General features: G+C 36.4%; 1 protein-coding gene across 2 annotated transcripts; it reads right to left on the minus strand.

Moving 5' to 3' along the window:
- Positions 1–429: 429 nt before the first annotated feature.
- On the minus strand, positions 430–15,444 carry LOC131777114 (ribosomal protein S6 kinase alpha-3-like). 2 transcript variants are annotated; one of them, XM_059093346.2, is made up of 25 exons: positions 14,199–14,357; positions 14,057–14,095; positions 13,838–13,963; positions 13,474–13,555; positions 12,981–13,061; positions 12,411–12,490; positions 12,000–12,106; positions 11,103–11,140; positions 10,940–11,019; positions 10,666–10,725; positions 10,165–10,235; positions 9,843–9,931; positions 9,279–9,343; positions 8,693–8,795; positions 7,446–7,525; positions 6,857–6,913; positions 6,489–6,551; positions 5,804–5,878; positions 5,256–5,297; positions 4,947–4,994; positions 4,465–4,623; positions 3,601–3,839; positions 3,220–3,337; positions 2,768–2,824; positions 430–2,347 (listed from the first exon to the last, which is right to left on the minus strand). In XM_059093346.2, the coding sequence occupies exons 1-25, from the start codon at positions 14,256–14,258 to the stop codon at positions 2,150–2,152; spliced, it is 2,217 nt and encodes a 738-aa protein (XP_058949329.1). In that variant the 5' UTR covers positions 14,259–14,357; the 3' UTR covers positions 430–2,149. The 2 variants fall into 2 exon arrangements, with proteins under 2 accessions (XP_058949329.1, XP_058949330.1); XM_059093347.2 differs by lacking the exons at positions 14,057–14,095; positions 14,199–14,357 and adding an exon at positions 15,249–15,444.
- Positions 15,445–15,730: the final 286 nt, after the last annotated feature.

Genomic DNA, 15,730 nt, shown 5'->3' on the forward strand with positions numbered 1-15,730 from the left:
ATTTCCCTCATGCGGAAATTCTAACCCACGTAATTATCACCGTCGGTGTATATGAGGGTCTCAATGGGGTGATGACTTTTACAGCTAACAGTTAATTTCTTCCCGATAAAGTCAACAGAAACATTTTTACGGTTAACTTATTCACCGTGCGACTCTCCGATACGATTTGAATAAAGTCACGCGTTTTCCAGGGAGTTGAATTGCACGATTCTCCTTTTAGACCTGTCATGGTTTGCACGTGAGGATTCGAGTCTTTAATCGACACGCGCTCCTGGCGTGTGTATTAGGGCGTAGGGTATATGTACGTGGTCAACGGGTCGCGTGAGAGTAGATCGCCTCTACGCCTGTAAACTTTACGAAGTTTATTAAAGAATTAAACTAATTCCTTATAATCTTTCGTATATTCAACAGAGTCAGGGGGCAGAAAAATACAACGACAAAGATATAATTTTATTTACAAAGTTTGAATTCATCAGCTTAACCAGTTCAAGGTTATACTCTTTAACATGTTAACAAAAGATAGCTAATTCAAAATTGGAGCGTTGTGGATGTACACAACAAGATTCCACAAATGATAGATTTTAACCTTACTACTTATTTTCGCCAGGCTTTTGGAACAAAACTAAAATTTATTTTTTTAATTTTGATGTAATTTTATTGACATAGCAAAAAACTCCTTTACGTCTAATCCTTACATCAACATCACTATAGTAGTTCTCAAAAATAATGTGTGAATTCCCAACAAAGTTTCAAGAGAAACATAAAAAAACGAACAACCAGGAGTTTCTAATCTAAGCTCCAAAAAACAGCTCGAAAATTCTACTCAAAGAAAGAGATGGAGCACACGCCATCTAGTCAATCAATAATTTTATTTAAACTAATGTCTGCATTGTGATATCCATTATTTTTCAAAAGCTTCACCCCTAAGACACCCATGTACATTACCAATGCATGTTGAATTTAACCTACAATGTGTACAAAAATTATACAAAGTTTGTGAGAAAACTGACCCGAAAACATAGAAAAATACTCATGACTTGTGGTGTACAAAATAGGTCTGAATATTTTCACTTTCAAATTGACACACTTTACTACTTTCTGGGAAAAATAATGAATATTTGTACTCTAAACTAAACTGGTTAACATTTTTAAATGGTCAGCCTTTACCTTCAGACGGAAAATTTTGAATTAAGCTTTTTTACTTGTTTATGTTACATGACTACATTCTCGGTCTCTTTTTCCGATACCCTAATATCAAATGAACCAATTGTACCCTCTCCATTATAACTCTTGGCTAGAAAAGAAACTAAATTTTTTTTAAAATGTGATTTTTTTTTCTATCCAAGTGTTTCGTGATCCTCCCCGTGATAAATCTTTCTAGTGTACGAATTTAGTGGTATATTCTTGTAACAATTTTTCTCAGTGATACGAAAATTTCTTATCAGTCGCATAATACAAGTATTTTTGTTTCAAGAATTAAGAATTTTGCGCCTAGAAGTCGTTAGTGAGCAAAATTCCCTAGTGGCAAAAATTGATAAGTGACATGTCTTGGCCGAATGAAATTGTTTTCTATTTTCTAAACCAACTACGCTTAACTGTAATCTATATAAATATGTACCACACAAAAATCAATTCGTTTTACTTTACAGTCTTAGCCAACAAAACAACGTTTTCTCCACTCGAAGACAAGCAACCTGAGGAGAGCATCACCATACGTTATAACCCTTTAACTCCCGCGAGTGACAAAGACAGAATTTCTCCTTACAATATCGATACGATGTCAAGTGGACAAGCAATGAGAATAAAGAACAATATCAATTAGAGGATTATTAGTTGATCCAGTACCAAATTCTTTGAACTAACATCACAAGAATTATATGGCAGATGGTAAGGAGAATTTCTAATGAGATCTTGGGAGTTAAAGGGTTGAACCAAAACTTCGTATGGAGTATCAAGTGAGCCCGCGATGACTGTTGCATCAACTTGGTCTCGTCATACGGGACACTGCACCCAGATGGATGGAGATAACGAAGGTTTTGTGGGTTATCTATATCTCACTTGTTCAAGAACGTAAAAAATGTTCTTATCTATAACACGTACCAAAGTATCAATACAAAAGGATGAGTGCGTACAAAAAACGCCCCATCGTTTATTTTGGCGACTTCTTTCTCGTTCTTCGCTGTGCCAGCAGCGAGGCATGGACGGGTTTAAGCCGCTTGTTGTCAGGGGAAGAGAGGGCGGAGAAAGTTGCCTTGACAGCTTCCTTAATTCTTGACACACTGCTGACTTGGTGAAGCCTGTGCTGAGGTAGTTGATGACGACTTACCACCCATGGGTGTTGAAGAACCTGAAAAGAGAGAAAAACGGTTAGGAGGAGCCACGAACGTAAATATATAAATAATAAAATACACCTACACAGAAACAAAAACGGCTTTTTCCAATTTAATTAAAACGCCATTTCTGAAGAATCAAAATGGCTGTGAGCCACTGAAGTGATGGAACGATGGATGGGAAAGAGTGAATTTTGGACCATAGAAACAACTCGGAAATGGCTTTCAGTCATTTTCCAAGTGAAAAAGAAGATCAATCTTGTTTCTTTGAACAGTTAAGACAAGGATAGAACACTCACTAAAGTATCAAAGGCCAACACGAAAAGGAAGATTGACGTTCGAAGGACTCTAATTTTAAATTGCCAATTACTCAATGCAAGATAATCCATCCACAGGTCATTTCTCTAACAACTATTTGTAAATTATTTCAAGCTCACCTGTTTTGCTGTCAGCCGCAGTCTTGGATTAACGTGAAGCATCTGTCTGACTAAATCCTAGAGAGTAATCAAAAAGGTGTCAATCAATGATAGGCAAATCAGAACAAAACAAGATCAATACTTTGGGTGTGAAGCACAAAAAAAGTAAGGTTCCATCTTTTGGCGCGCCTCCTTTCCAGAATTCGGAGCGGCGCACTAACATGAATATTTTTTCACTCAATTTTTTTTTTAATTAACGCGACGGACTTCGCCGAAAAGGAGGGACTCCTCGTAGTCTCTGGAGCGTTTTAATACAGGCGCCTCGAAAGAAATCTAACAAAGTGTATCTAAATTCATTATAGGGTAGGTTCTAGACTTTCAATAACATTTATTTGTTCGACAAAGACATCTAACCTTTCACAGAAATAATGTTAGGAACAATGACACTTTAAGTAAGGTTTTTGTGACATTACCTTGGCAACATCTGAGACATGGTCCCAGGCTCCTCCCACAAGGGAATACTTTCCTTCCCCGATTCTTGACAAAATGACCGATGCAGAATCTTCTGGGCCGACAGCAAATGGTGTTTGCCTGATGTTGATAAATGAAGAAAGTGTTAGCCGCAACTATAACTACACAGGTCTCCGTTTTGTCAGCAATAACGCGGTTTCTTTCTACACATTATGCTGACTAATGATTAGCCAGACCCTCCTCCAAACTTCTTCCCGACTCGTCCGAAATCTTCCCGGGCGCGGAGAAACGCGCGTCTTTCAGCGCTAATAATGAGGACCTGCTCCCAAGCTACTGCGTGGAAGACTAACAGTTCTCAAGAACACTACGAAACACTCACTCACCCAGCTAGCATGGTGTAAAGAAGAACGCCCAAGCTCCAGATGTCACAAGCCGCATCGTATCCCTGTTTCTTGAGCACCTCTGGAGCCACGAAATTTGCCGTATAACATGGAGTCATAAGCAGACCATTTGACGCGCGGATCTGTTTAGCAAACCCAAAATCAACTATCCTCAGAGACTCGGGGCTGCCGCTGTCGTCCGCGTACATGATGTTGCTTGGTTTTAAATCCCTGTGTACAACCTATAACGAAGGGGGAAAATTCTCGTTAGTTCATGGTTGGCTACCAGAGAAAGCAACAGGGGCGGGATTACCCAAATTGTTATAGCAAAACCGAAAATTGTATCTTTACATATGGGAAACTTTTCGATTAAGTCTTGTTAAACCATAACCAAAGTGATCTCAACGATCAATCAGAATAAAGGAAAATGTCACAAGGAGCCAATGAGAACTCAAAGGAAAAAGATGTTAACTGTCTAAAGCGCGGGAAAACGCGAGTGACCAAGTCGGGATAGGTTTAGTTGTTCTCAGTTTCTGATTAATTGAGAGGCTGGCTCGAGTTTTCTTGACACAATCAAAGAGCGTAGACAAGCAAAACAAGGACAGTCCCAGAATAAAATAATGTGGTATTATCAACTGAGTTGATAACGTAAATTGGTCAACGTTAAGAGTTTCAAAGCTGACGTTTCGACCTTCGCTCTGGCTGAAATGTCCGCTTTGAAACTCTTAACGGTGGCCAATTTACGTTATCAACTTTTTCGCGCGAGCTTACTCGGTCACGACAACTGGGTAAAAAACTAAAAATACACAATGTTGCCAATATTCTAGTCAAACTGACTTGGAGATTGGTCAAAAACATATAACCTACCCCTTCTTCATGAAGGAAAGTAAATGTGCTAGCCAGAGTGTACATGATGAGAGCAGCCTCCCTTTCTGATAGACTCTTGTGTTTCAATATTCTATCCAGTAGTTCTCCACCCTTCATGAGCTCCATCACCATGAACACATTTTTGTCATCTTCAAACACCTTCGAAGAAGAGGAAAATATTTATGTATATCAGTTACATCTTTTAAGTGGTGAACAAAAAATAAGAAGGGGGGAGGTGTGAAGAGGATGTTTAAGGAGCAAGGGAAGGGGAGCTGTGGAGACCTGGTTACCCATTACGCGACCTGCATCTTCAGAAGCTCAACCAAGTTTTTTAACTATCAACCCTAATACTCTTGATACCGATCAATAAGTAATTTCTCCTTATAATATCAATACCTTGTCAAGTAAAGAGCTTATGAGAAGACAGAAAAAAATCAAAAATCATATAAAAAATCTCTCTACATGTAAATATCTTAGCTTACATCTCTGAGGTGAATCACATTTGGATAGCTTCCATATCGTAAAAGAATCTGTAAGGGAAAAAGTTCGTGTTAATTACCTAATATATAATTGATAAGTTAGTGTTTTAGTTTGCCAATTAAAACAATATCAAAATTTTTGTTATTCCTCCGTGGAATTACAAAATGCAAGGCATAACTGCTAAAAGTGGAATATTTTTCACATTCTATTTGTTTCAAAATTTAACAAGCTAGCAATGACTCAGAAAGAACACATGATTTTATAAAACAAGTAAAGCCAGAAAAATCAAACAATTAAAGAGGAGTTCTCACCTCAATTTCTTCTGTAGGATCTCGTTTACTCTTATCTACAATCTGTAAAGTTAGAACAAGGAGTAAAAATTCTCAATGAGCATGTCTTTTCCAAAATTCATGTGAACAGTCAAGTCTGTACCAGACCCTAGAGGCCTATCCAGCTGGAGTTTATCCTGGTCTCCATAGCATGAAGCAATTAGGAGCATTACTACTACTACTACCTTTTTTATAAAACTTTTCAGCTTATTGATAGCCTGTGCAAAATATCAGTTCTAAACTTTATATCAAGTATGATAATTGATATTTCAAAGGGAAAGAATTTGCTATATAGTCTCACCAGTTTGCTAGGGGAAACTAGCAAAACTTTGCAAGTCAACTAAAAAGTTAACTTCAAGCCCTGTAACAGTTCGTAACTTCACCCAATTTTTTGGGGAGCCCTCCCTATTTATCATTGGGCTTAAGACTTGCAGAAGGGGATATTTAACTTATAACCTGCAGATCAAAGGTGGCTCTAAATGGTGTGCATACATTGTGCAATTAACCTGATGAAAATCAATGTTTTATACCTTGACTGCACACTCTCCCCCTGATGCTTTGTGAATACATTTTTTACATACTGAATATGATCCTCTTCCAATTTCCTGTTGCCAAAAATATAAAGGTTTAATTAGCAAAAAGGTTCAGTATAATATGGACATTACTCAGCCTACTGTGCCCATAACTAAGAATGTTTATCATTCTTTCTAATTAATCCTGTCACTAATGGCCACATGAGCATAATGCAGAGCATGTACTCAACATCTGAGAAAACCATCTTAACTGAAAACCCTCATCACTCTATCACACTTCTCTCCACTCAATAAACAGATTCCATTTGCCTGATACATCTATTCAGAAAAGTTCACCGATGACATCAAAATGTGACTAGAACAAAAAAGTTACACATGAGGGGCAGCCACGTGTGTCACTGATTTCCTCTTCACATTTTGACATCTTCTGTGATCTATCACCAAATAGACCCACGGCAACATGGAATGTATTTGTTTTATATGACAAAAAAACAAAATGTTATAAATGGTGACTGTCCTCAAAAAGATCACAAGTAAGTACATGTACCAGTTAAAACATATGACTGTATAATTCAGCTAATCATATAAAACGCAATGTTGCCCATCCAGTCATATGATGTAAGAAGAAAAAAATACCAAGCAATGTCATTATCTTTTAAAAACAAATTATGCATGAATCTACCTGTTTAATATCATATTCTTCAAGAATGGATGTTGTTCTTATCTGGAAGATGTTATGCAAAGGCTGGGGTGAAATAAAAAAAAAACTTCAATAAGCTTTTAATATAAATAATCAATAATCTTAGACCTGTTAATATCAATTGTATATTTTGACTATAGACAGCTGTTTACATTACAAGCAACGAGATTTAACCTGGAAACTTTTAAACTAGCTCTGTCAATAACTATGTTTTGGGGAATGAATCAATAAAGAAAGACTTAGCTTTGACTAAAGGGAAAATAAAAAAAATAATAATGTATTGGAAAAAGTAACTGAAAAGCAAGCAAGGAACACAAGAACTTGTAAGTTATTAGTAACTGATTTCTTACTCTATGGTCAGTTTCCATTTTTTCAGGTCCATTGGATGTTGTTTGATCAGATTCCTCCTGTAATGAAACCAGGACTATCGGTGAACCATTGCAATGGCAAAGAAAAGTCACATTCATTTACTGTGCAACTATTAAATCCTTAATTCTGATTGGTTCCCAGTACACCTAATAATATACTGGAGCTATTGCATAATCATACAGGTAAACTGTTTATGTCCAAAGAGAGATAACTTTTGTGGTCAAAAGACCACATGGCATTGGATGGTGGACAAAGACATAGAGCACAGAGGTTCCAAGCCACATAACCAGCTTTGTTGTAATCATGCATCATAATCTTGAAATGATGAATAATTTGCAATATTCCTAAACTGCACTCCAAGCTGTCCAATTACAAACAAGAGTAGCTACTATATCAAATAGGAGGTGAGACTTAAAACAAAAAGTATAGCTATGTACTAGTTAGCAGGAGAGAATGCCAACACATGAATGTGCCATGTTGAATGCAAAGAAGAAAATACCCAAAGAAAACTATTTTTCCTTAGCTCATAAAGTTTCAAGGAGCTATTCAGATATGTATACTATAACTTACTTGTACAAGTGATGGATCCACAAAACTAAACCCTCTAAAGAGCTGATGACATGTGGCACTTGGAGGAACAGCTGGGGAATCTGAGAACAAAAGATAGCATCAGGCAAGCGACAGGTTGGCATGTAATCCTCTTTAACCTTTCACTATGGTTACTTAGGAGTAACCAAACAGAATTTTCCTAACAATATCAATAAATTCACATGCAAACAGGCAACAAGAAAAACATTATGTACATGTAGGCAACATTGTTTGATTGAACACCAAATTATGTAGGATGAAATTCTCAAGAAAAGGATAGAAGACAGTGCAGGGAGTCAATTTTAAGAAATTGGTAGTAAAAGGGTTAACTACATTTTGTTCATAGAAGTTGTGCCAAAAGGGAATGCCATGTTTCAAATTATTGACACTAGTTGAACCACAGCTGTTGAATGTACAGTTTGCACTTCACAAAATATTAAGTTACAGTTAGGTGTAAGTGACCATTTGTTTAACGCTGATGAAAGAATTTTTATACTGAAGTAACTCTTGTTCATATCTAGCGACAAATATCCTGACTCTTTCAGAACTACTGATAATTTCCCTTAATTCTGATGCAAGATTCTTGCATATTGATCTTCCTAATCATCTGATGTATAATATTAAATAACTATTTCAGAGCACTGTCATATTGGATCTGAGATGATGGATAGCCAACAAGACCAGTAGGGCCAAGTTGGCTATAATCATCTTGTATTCAACAAGTGCAAATAGAACAATTGCTTTATTAAAAATGCCCCAAAATAATGAAAATCTTCCCAACTTTATTTTGTAAGATCAAACATAATATCATAATGTACAAAAACACCATGTAGAGTATGGAATAACGGCTCATAACTCGTATATGATGGCTAAGCCAATGAAAACTCATGAATTGCATAATTCAATGATCCACTGGTAAATATTTCTTGTAGAAAATATTTATAGTGAATGTTGATTTTCAGTCTATATTGATTTTGTTGTTTTGTTTTCCTTTAGGATGTTACATATAGCTCAGTACAGATACTATCAAATGTGAGACAAACTAAAGTTTATGTCATATCTATCTTAAGTTTATTTCATCGTGTGTTCTCTTATTCTGTTGTTCAATTGTGCAGTAATTCAAAATTGTGCAGGTAAATGTTTAATTTAATCAGGGACTCTCAGCCTTCCATGACTGCAGTGGTCTGGATGTCAGATTAAAATGGTAACATTTTTGTCTTTAACAATACCTTGTGGTGTCTTGGAGGTAAACTCAGGATCAAAATAGAATGCATCATCTGCTCTCCCAGCTGCAGGCTTGAATGGGGGCCTCAGCTCTTTTTTGTATAATTTCTGAAAATATCAAATCCACCTTTAGGAATCAACACAACAAGAAGGCGCAAGGCTGCACTTCAACAGACCCTGAGTACAACAGGAAACCTACTTTTACTTGAGGTAAGGTGACCTGAGCAAATTTGTGCTTGTAAAAGCTCTTGACCCTTTATGTTAACTCCCAAAAGTGATTAACACATAACTTCTCCCAGTAATATCAACACATCATCTGGCAAACAGGTTACGAGAATATTCAAACTCATCAAGTAGAAGTTGTCATCTGATCTCACACCAAATTCTAATGTCCAATTAATAAGGAAATGTGTAGGAACTGGAGGGGAGAATTAACAATCAGATCTTAGGAGTTGAAAGGATAAGAGTTGAGCAACTCAGGTTCTAGGGCAGGAGACATGAATCAATCCTTATGTGAGCCAAGCTTTGAGGAATGAATTCAGCACCAAATCAGGACACAATGAAAAGAAATAAGAGCTTTCAAAAACAAACCTCCCATTCTATGGATGAAAAGAAGGAATGTGCCTTGATATCTTCAATGCCATTCTCACCAACACCTGGAATGATGAACAAATGAAGTGAAAAAATAACCCTCACACTAATTAAAGTACTTTTCTTGATCTCTAACTAATGTATAGACAACAGCAAACTCTGCACACTACATCTACATATACCAGGATATGCTATATTCCAGGAAGGAAGTTCATAAAAATAGTAAAAAAGAAGAAGAAAGCTGAGCCTTAAGTCTTGTGTATGATGACAGAGAGTCACAGAGGGCTGTACTTAAAACCAAGGGCACAGTTTTTTCCAAATGGACTGATCTTGACTAGTAAATAAATTGTTTATTCTTTTCTGCTGGTTTGAATTTTTCAATTATGATGCAAATAGCACAGAAAAAAATTTCAGACCATGGTCTGTATTATAAAAGGTTGGACCAGTAACAACCGAAAAACTCTTCAGTTATGCCCCATAATATAAAAAAGATAAAAACCAAAGGAATATTTAAAAACCGCAGTTGTAATAATTTCTAACTTGTGTCTAATCTCTCCAACTCACCTAATCTGTTTGCTGGATTCCTTTTGAACAGCATTCTCAAAAGACTTTGAGCATCAGGGGATAAGAACTGAGGCATACCAAGTTTGGCCCTGTTAATTGTAATGTTAAAAATATATCGTTAATATAAAATGCAACTTATGAGAAAAACAACAATTTGAACATGCTAACCTATTTTTGCAAACTGTGATCAAAAGTAAAATTTTGGTTCTATCAACTAAGTTGATAATGTAAATTGGTCTCTTAAAGAGTTTTTAAGGCAGTTTAAGTATTAGCCCTTCATCAGAGCGAGTGACCAAAAGTGTTTTTTTTCCAATTTACTTACTTTAAAATCATATTCATTGTATCTTTCCTGTCTTTCCCTTGAAATGGGAGAGCACCTGTCAACATCTCGTACTGAAAATGAAAAGAAAAGGAAATATCACATTTAAGAAACATTTGAGCTGCAAATCGTTAATTATCTGGAGATATTGTTCCAAAAATCCCTTGTCAAGAATTGTGACTAAAAATTTGGGAAGAAGGTGGAGAGTTGCCTAATCATAAATGATCCTTTTACACCATTACATCAGTATACATCTTCTCCACACTGTTCTCTACACATTTCATAAGGTACTGGCAATGAGAATTTGTTTAACAATCAAGAGCTTCTTTTGCTGTTGATCATTTCCTTTATTCTCATGACCTTAATGTGTGACTCAGGGATGATACTGTAAGGAGAAATTAGAAGCTATTTACTCTTAAGGGTCGAAGGGTTAAAGTTTAGCTGTCAGAGGAGTACATTCATGTGATAAACCCCAAGAGGAAAGCTTAAGACAATTTTACTTACCATCAGGACACCGTAAGACCACCAGTCTGCAGCCTGTGTATGACCTCTTCTGTTTACCACCTGGAAGATGAATTGAACAATAATTATACATTGTAACAGGTACACATACAGTGTAAATGGAGTTTTTAATCAGCATATGCTGACTTGGACCTTAGTTTCACAGAATGAACGAGTCTCCATGATAATGTTCTGTGAAGGATCAAACACTATACTCTCTGAATACACACACTACATTCAGGTGAAGAACTAAATTCATAAGTAAAAAGAGAATTACCTCTGGAGCCATGTACTCCACTGTTCCACAGAATGAGTATGTTTTCTGATCATATTCAGATTCTTTTGAAAGACCAAAGTCTAAAATGAAAACAAAGCCACTTAGTTAACAAATATACAATACTAATTCCTCAAGGAACAACAGATACTTTAAATCTACCAACCTGTTAGTGTGACATGGCCACTAGCATCTAGCAGAATGCTGAAAACAATACAGGATAAATATACATTTACTACATTTATCAACAAGGTCATTGATATAAAATGATCAAGGTGTTACCTGAAAGCTGCAATGAGGCAACTGACCCCACACAAGTACAACTGGAGGGTCACATGACCAAAAAAACCCTAGGCGACATTTGATAGACAGCTGAATTCTTCTCTCAAATTGACTTGTGTTTGCTCAAAGAAGATCCTATTATTTCATAAAGTCACTGAGGGCTATATTCCTTGGACCCTTTAATTTTCTTCTTGATAAGCAAACACACTGGTATGACAAGGTATACCCCCTCACCAATGCCTTCAAATTTTTGTCCCATCTCTGTGACAATTTCCATAAAAGTAATGATAAAAAGTTCTGACAAAGGTAACTAAACAAGCCTACAGAATCCAAAATGTTTTCTTTAATTTTTTTTCTGACAAAAATTCTCCTTGATTAATAAAAAAAGACAATCAGACTTGCCCAAGTTACTCCAACAAATAAACTTTTACTATAACTAAGCAAAAGAACGAGCATGCAACGGTCCTCAAGTGAACATGCACATTGATAGTAAATTTCCCTGGAACAGACCAAAATGTCTCCACTCACAAATTTATCAAATATAACTCAGAGCCAGAGTGGCAAACATATCCACTACCAGTAGTTCTCCCCAGCAGTTGGTCATCTATGCCCCACAATCAAAAGAGAACACAAAATCGCTTTGAGAAAGGAGGTGTACACTAGAACCCTGACAGATGCTGGCAGAATTGAGCAAACTATCAAACTGCCTGGTACATCCTTCAAGAACATACAGAGAATAATATTAAGGAAATGCTCAGATTTACAAAAAAAGAATACTTACTTCTCAGGTTTTAGATCTCTATAAATAATTCCAATCTTGTGAAGATGGTCCAAAGCTAAAGCTAACTCCGCCAAGTAGAATTTCACATCCTCTTCTGTAAACATAATCTTTTTCATAAAGATACAAAAGGAATAAAAATTTGAAATAATAAATGTATGTTGTAAAAAATATCTAAGAACGCATGAAGAAGTGGTTAATGCACACAATGGCTGGCTACCAGATAACTTTGTCACCTCAGAGTTTTGACAACTAACTCCATCATCAGCTCAAGCTTCAGCCACAGGATGTCAGTGATAGAGTGAAAAACTTGATACTTCATGATGATTACTTATCACAAATATTGAAGTAGCGGTAAACTTAATTTCAAAATTATTTGTGCTCCAATATAAGAAATTCGAACAGTTTTCGTACCTCTTTTGATAACCTTGTAAATAAATCCCCTCCTCTTAGAAAATCAAGAATCAAATAAACTTTTCCTTCTGTTTGGAAAGCTGGGAATGCAAATAAGGAAATGTTTGAACCAACTACATTTTCACTTAGCCTTGACAACACTCACTGTTGAACTCACTGTTCAAAAACTATTATTTAGCATGATTATTTTCAACATTATTTGTTTATCTATTAATGAATTCAGTCATTCATATTATGTGCGTTTTAAATGTATAAAAAACACTGCAAAATGCGATAAACTGCTTGCAAATCTTCATTTAAAATCTAGCCTAGACACTTCAAGCTGTTCGCTTTTCTTCACACTACTAATTGGAAACATAAATATATATTTCCTTGGATTTTAAAGTTTCCAAAAAATCTGTCTGGGAGCCGTATTTCAAAGCCTGTGGAACCCCGAATCAAAGCTTAACATCACGGTAGTAAAGGATTGAGCCACAGAGGCTACTGGATGATCCGCGAGTGCATATTGGTTTAAAAAGTCGTTTTAGCAAATTTGAATAAAAATAATTAATCAAAGTAAATTAGACCCACCATAGTGAAGTTTAACAATGAACGGATGCTGAACATCTACCAGGATGTCTCTTTCTTTCTTCGTTCTCAGACGATCACGAACTAGAGCCGTAGGTAAAAAGACAAGAAAAAGAGCAGCGGCCATTGTTACCTTAAACCCCTTCAGAGAAAGGTCAACAAAATGCACTGAGCGATACTATATGGAACAACAAATTTGATAGCAAAAGAAAGGGTTTTCGCAAACCAATCCAAAAGGTAAATTAACAAGACAAGCAATTAGTTCTTCCAATACCAACTGCTTTGAGTATGAGCACAAAGGATAAGCGGTGAAATTCAAATTAAGTTTCACAATTATCTTTAATATCGAAGATTGTACATTTCACCTCCTCACGCAAGGATCGAATTCTCACATCGAGCAGCGTTAAAACCACGCTTCCGCAAAAACTGAAAATAAAATAAATTGAAAACAAAAATCCTAACCAGCGTAGCAAAAAAAATAGGGGAATATGCTCACCTTTAAGAGTTGCTTTCTTCAAAACTTTCATTGCATAAAGATTTCCCGCATCGGCGTCCGTCAACTTGCGCACTAAAAATACCTAAAACAATACATTTGATAGTTTGACGTCCCCATGAAGAACGTTCTACAAGAAGTTTGAACAATGATAAATGAGCTACAAACTAAAGAAGCATACACAAACATTGAAGTGGCAATAAATAAAGATTAATGCGTGAAATAGCCCGGCACAACGTAAGCAAAGGTCAAAAACATGGTTCCACTATGACGCCAAGAAGTACCTTTTCCAATTTAAGATTTATTCACCTTGCTCGGACAAGGATTAGTAAGACTAAAAGCGAACAAGAAGGACATTAAAACTTACCTTGCCAAAGGATCCCTGTCCGAGAACTTTCAGCAGTTCGAATTGCGAAGGGTCGGCTTTCTGGCATGCCTTCGAATTCACAAATTCTTCGGCAACATCGATAAGCGAAGATGTTTCCTCAAAAGGCTGTTGTAAATACAAAACAGTGGGCCTTGGTCTAGCATTTTTCGGACAAACAATAAGAGCTTAACATAATTTTACGCCAAAAGATTCGCTTACTCCATTTTTATTTTCATCAGTCATTTCTTCATCTGCAACCTAGGAGATTGTGAATATGTAGAGTTATCGAATGAGCTTCGACCCCAGAAATTGAAATTGAAACTCAGCACAAAGATCGCAAATTGTCATAAGATAAAATCACCTCCGTCTCTTCGTGTATTTTCATTTTCTGCCAAGGGTCGGCTAAATACGCCAAAGGCATGTTGAATTTCTCCACGTTCCCAACCCAATTCCTCTTCTTGACTACCGAAATGAGTCACTGTTCCAAAAACACGGTTTCCTTGAACAAGCTCGGCTATCAAAACGAGGCTAACTAAGCCACGCCAAACTATTTCATCCAAAACCGGAACCGGAAATACCACTAACGCAGCGAACTTTTGAGACAAAACATAATAATTTTTGCGCGTGTAATTTTACCGGTAGCAGTTGTTTATGGTTTAACCAGTAGATAAAACTGATGTACATAAGAAAGAATAGTGTCAACGGCGTGGTTTATAACGATCGACAAGAAATATTTAAATCGTTAATAAGTGGACTTAAGCATGATTATTTAACCAAGTAAATATCTCTGACATGAGATCTTTTACGCTAAACCGAAAGATTTACATAGATTTACGCTTTCTGTCCTAATGAAAGTAGTTTTCACTTTTAGGGGCAATACTTATAAATACAATGATCGAAACAAATAGCGTCCGCTTCAAATATACCATTACCTGCCTCTGATTAATAAATGGCATGGGCGAACGCTGAAGATAATTTTGACCACAGACATTTCAAGAACAGTAAATCTCTTGTAAAAATTATTTCAATGGGCGATTATCAGTTTTACATTTTAAATCGCTTCTTAACAGCTTTTTTTCTTTTCCAACAAATTGCCGTTTGAGAAATCAACCATCCGTTTTGTGTTCCAAATATACTCCGCTTAGCTCCGCCAAACATCTCACTTTATACCGGCAAGTCACGAAATCAAGTCAACCTTCCTTGCTGTAAATAAAGGAAATCATGCCGCGACCTTGGTCAATTTTGTCTCGATTCTCATTACGCTACTGTTTCGGTTTCTTCACGGAACATGTATTAGATTCAAGGCGAAATAGAAAATCTAACTACAACATAAAATCGCCCTGTTGTAAAACTTACAAGCTATGAAACGCCGTACTAATAAGTTGACTGAGAGGATGACAGTAAATCTTACCATGTTGACCATCTTCACGAGTTCAGAAGCGACTCATCCACTTTTGTCCCTTTTTACCACAAGTAAATATGACAAAATTCACGCTGTTGAAATACCGCTTTAAGCTTCTGTAATAAGAAGAGCAGTCCAATATCAGATCGTAACTCTCCGGCACGTAGATCGAGCGAATTTTTATGTTAGGCTATGAAGTAACAACAGTAAATTTGCATACAACTCCCCTCAACAGTTTCCGGAACTTTCCCTTGAGGCGATTACGTCATCGCTGATAAACCAGATGCTTTTAATAGAAGCTCAAAGCTGTGTTGTGGTTTCCGCGATTTAGAATTTATTAGTGAAAATACTCCAACCTTAGTAACATAATCACACGATTAACCGGTCATGAAAATTACTTGGAATAACTTACTGAACGAAAGGGTTAAGAATTCTCCCAAATCCATGTTCTATAAATAGTCTAGACAACTTGCACTTTTAAGGTACCAAGA

Source organism: Pocillopora verrucosa, chromosome 9, assembly GCF_036669915.1.
Source record: "Pocillopora verrucosa isolate sample1 chromosome 9, ASM3666991v2, whole genome shotgun sequence".
Lineage (NCBI taxonomy): Eukaryota > Metazoa > Cnidaria > Anthozoa > Scleractinia > Pocilloporidae > Pocillopora > Pocillopora verrucosa.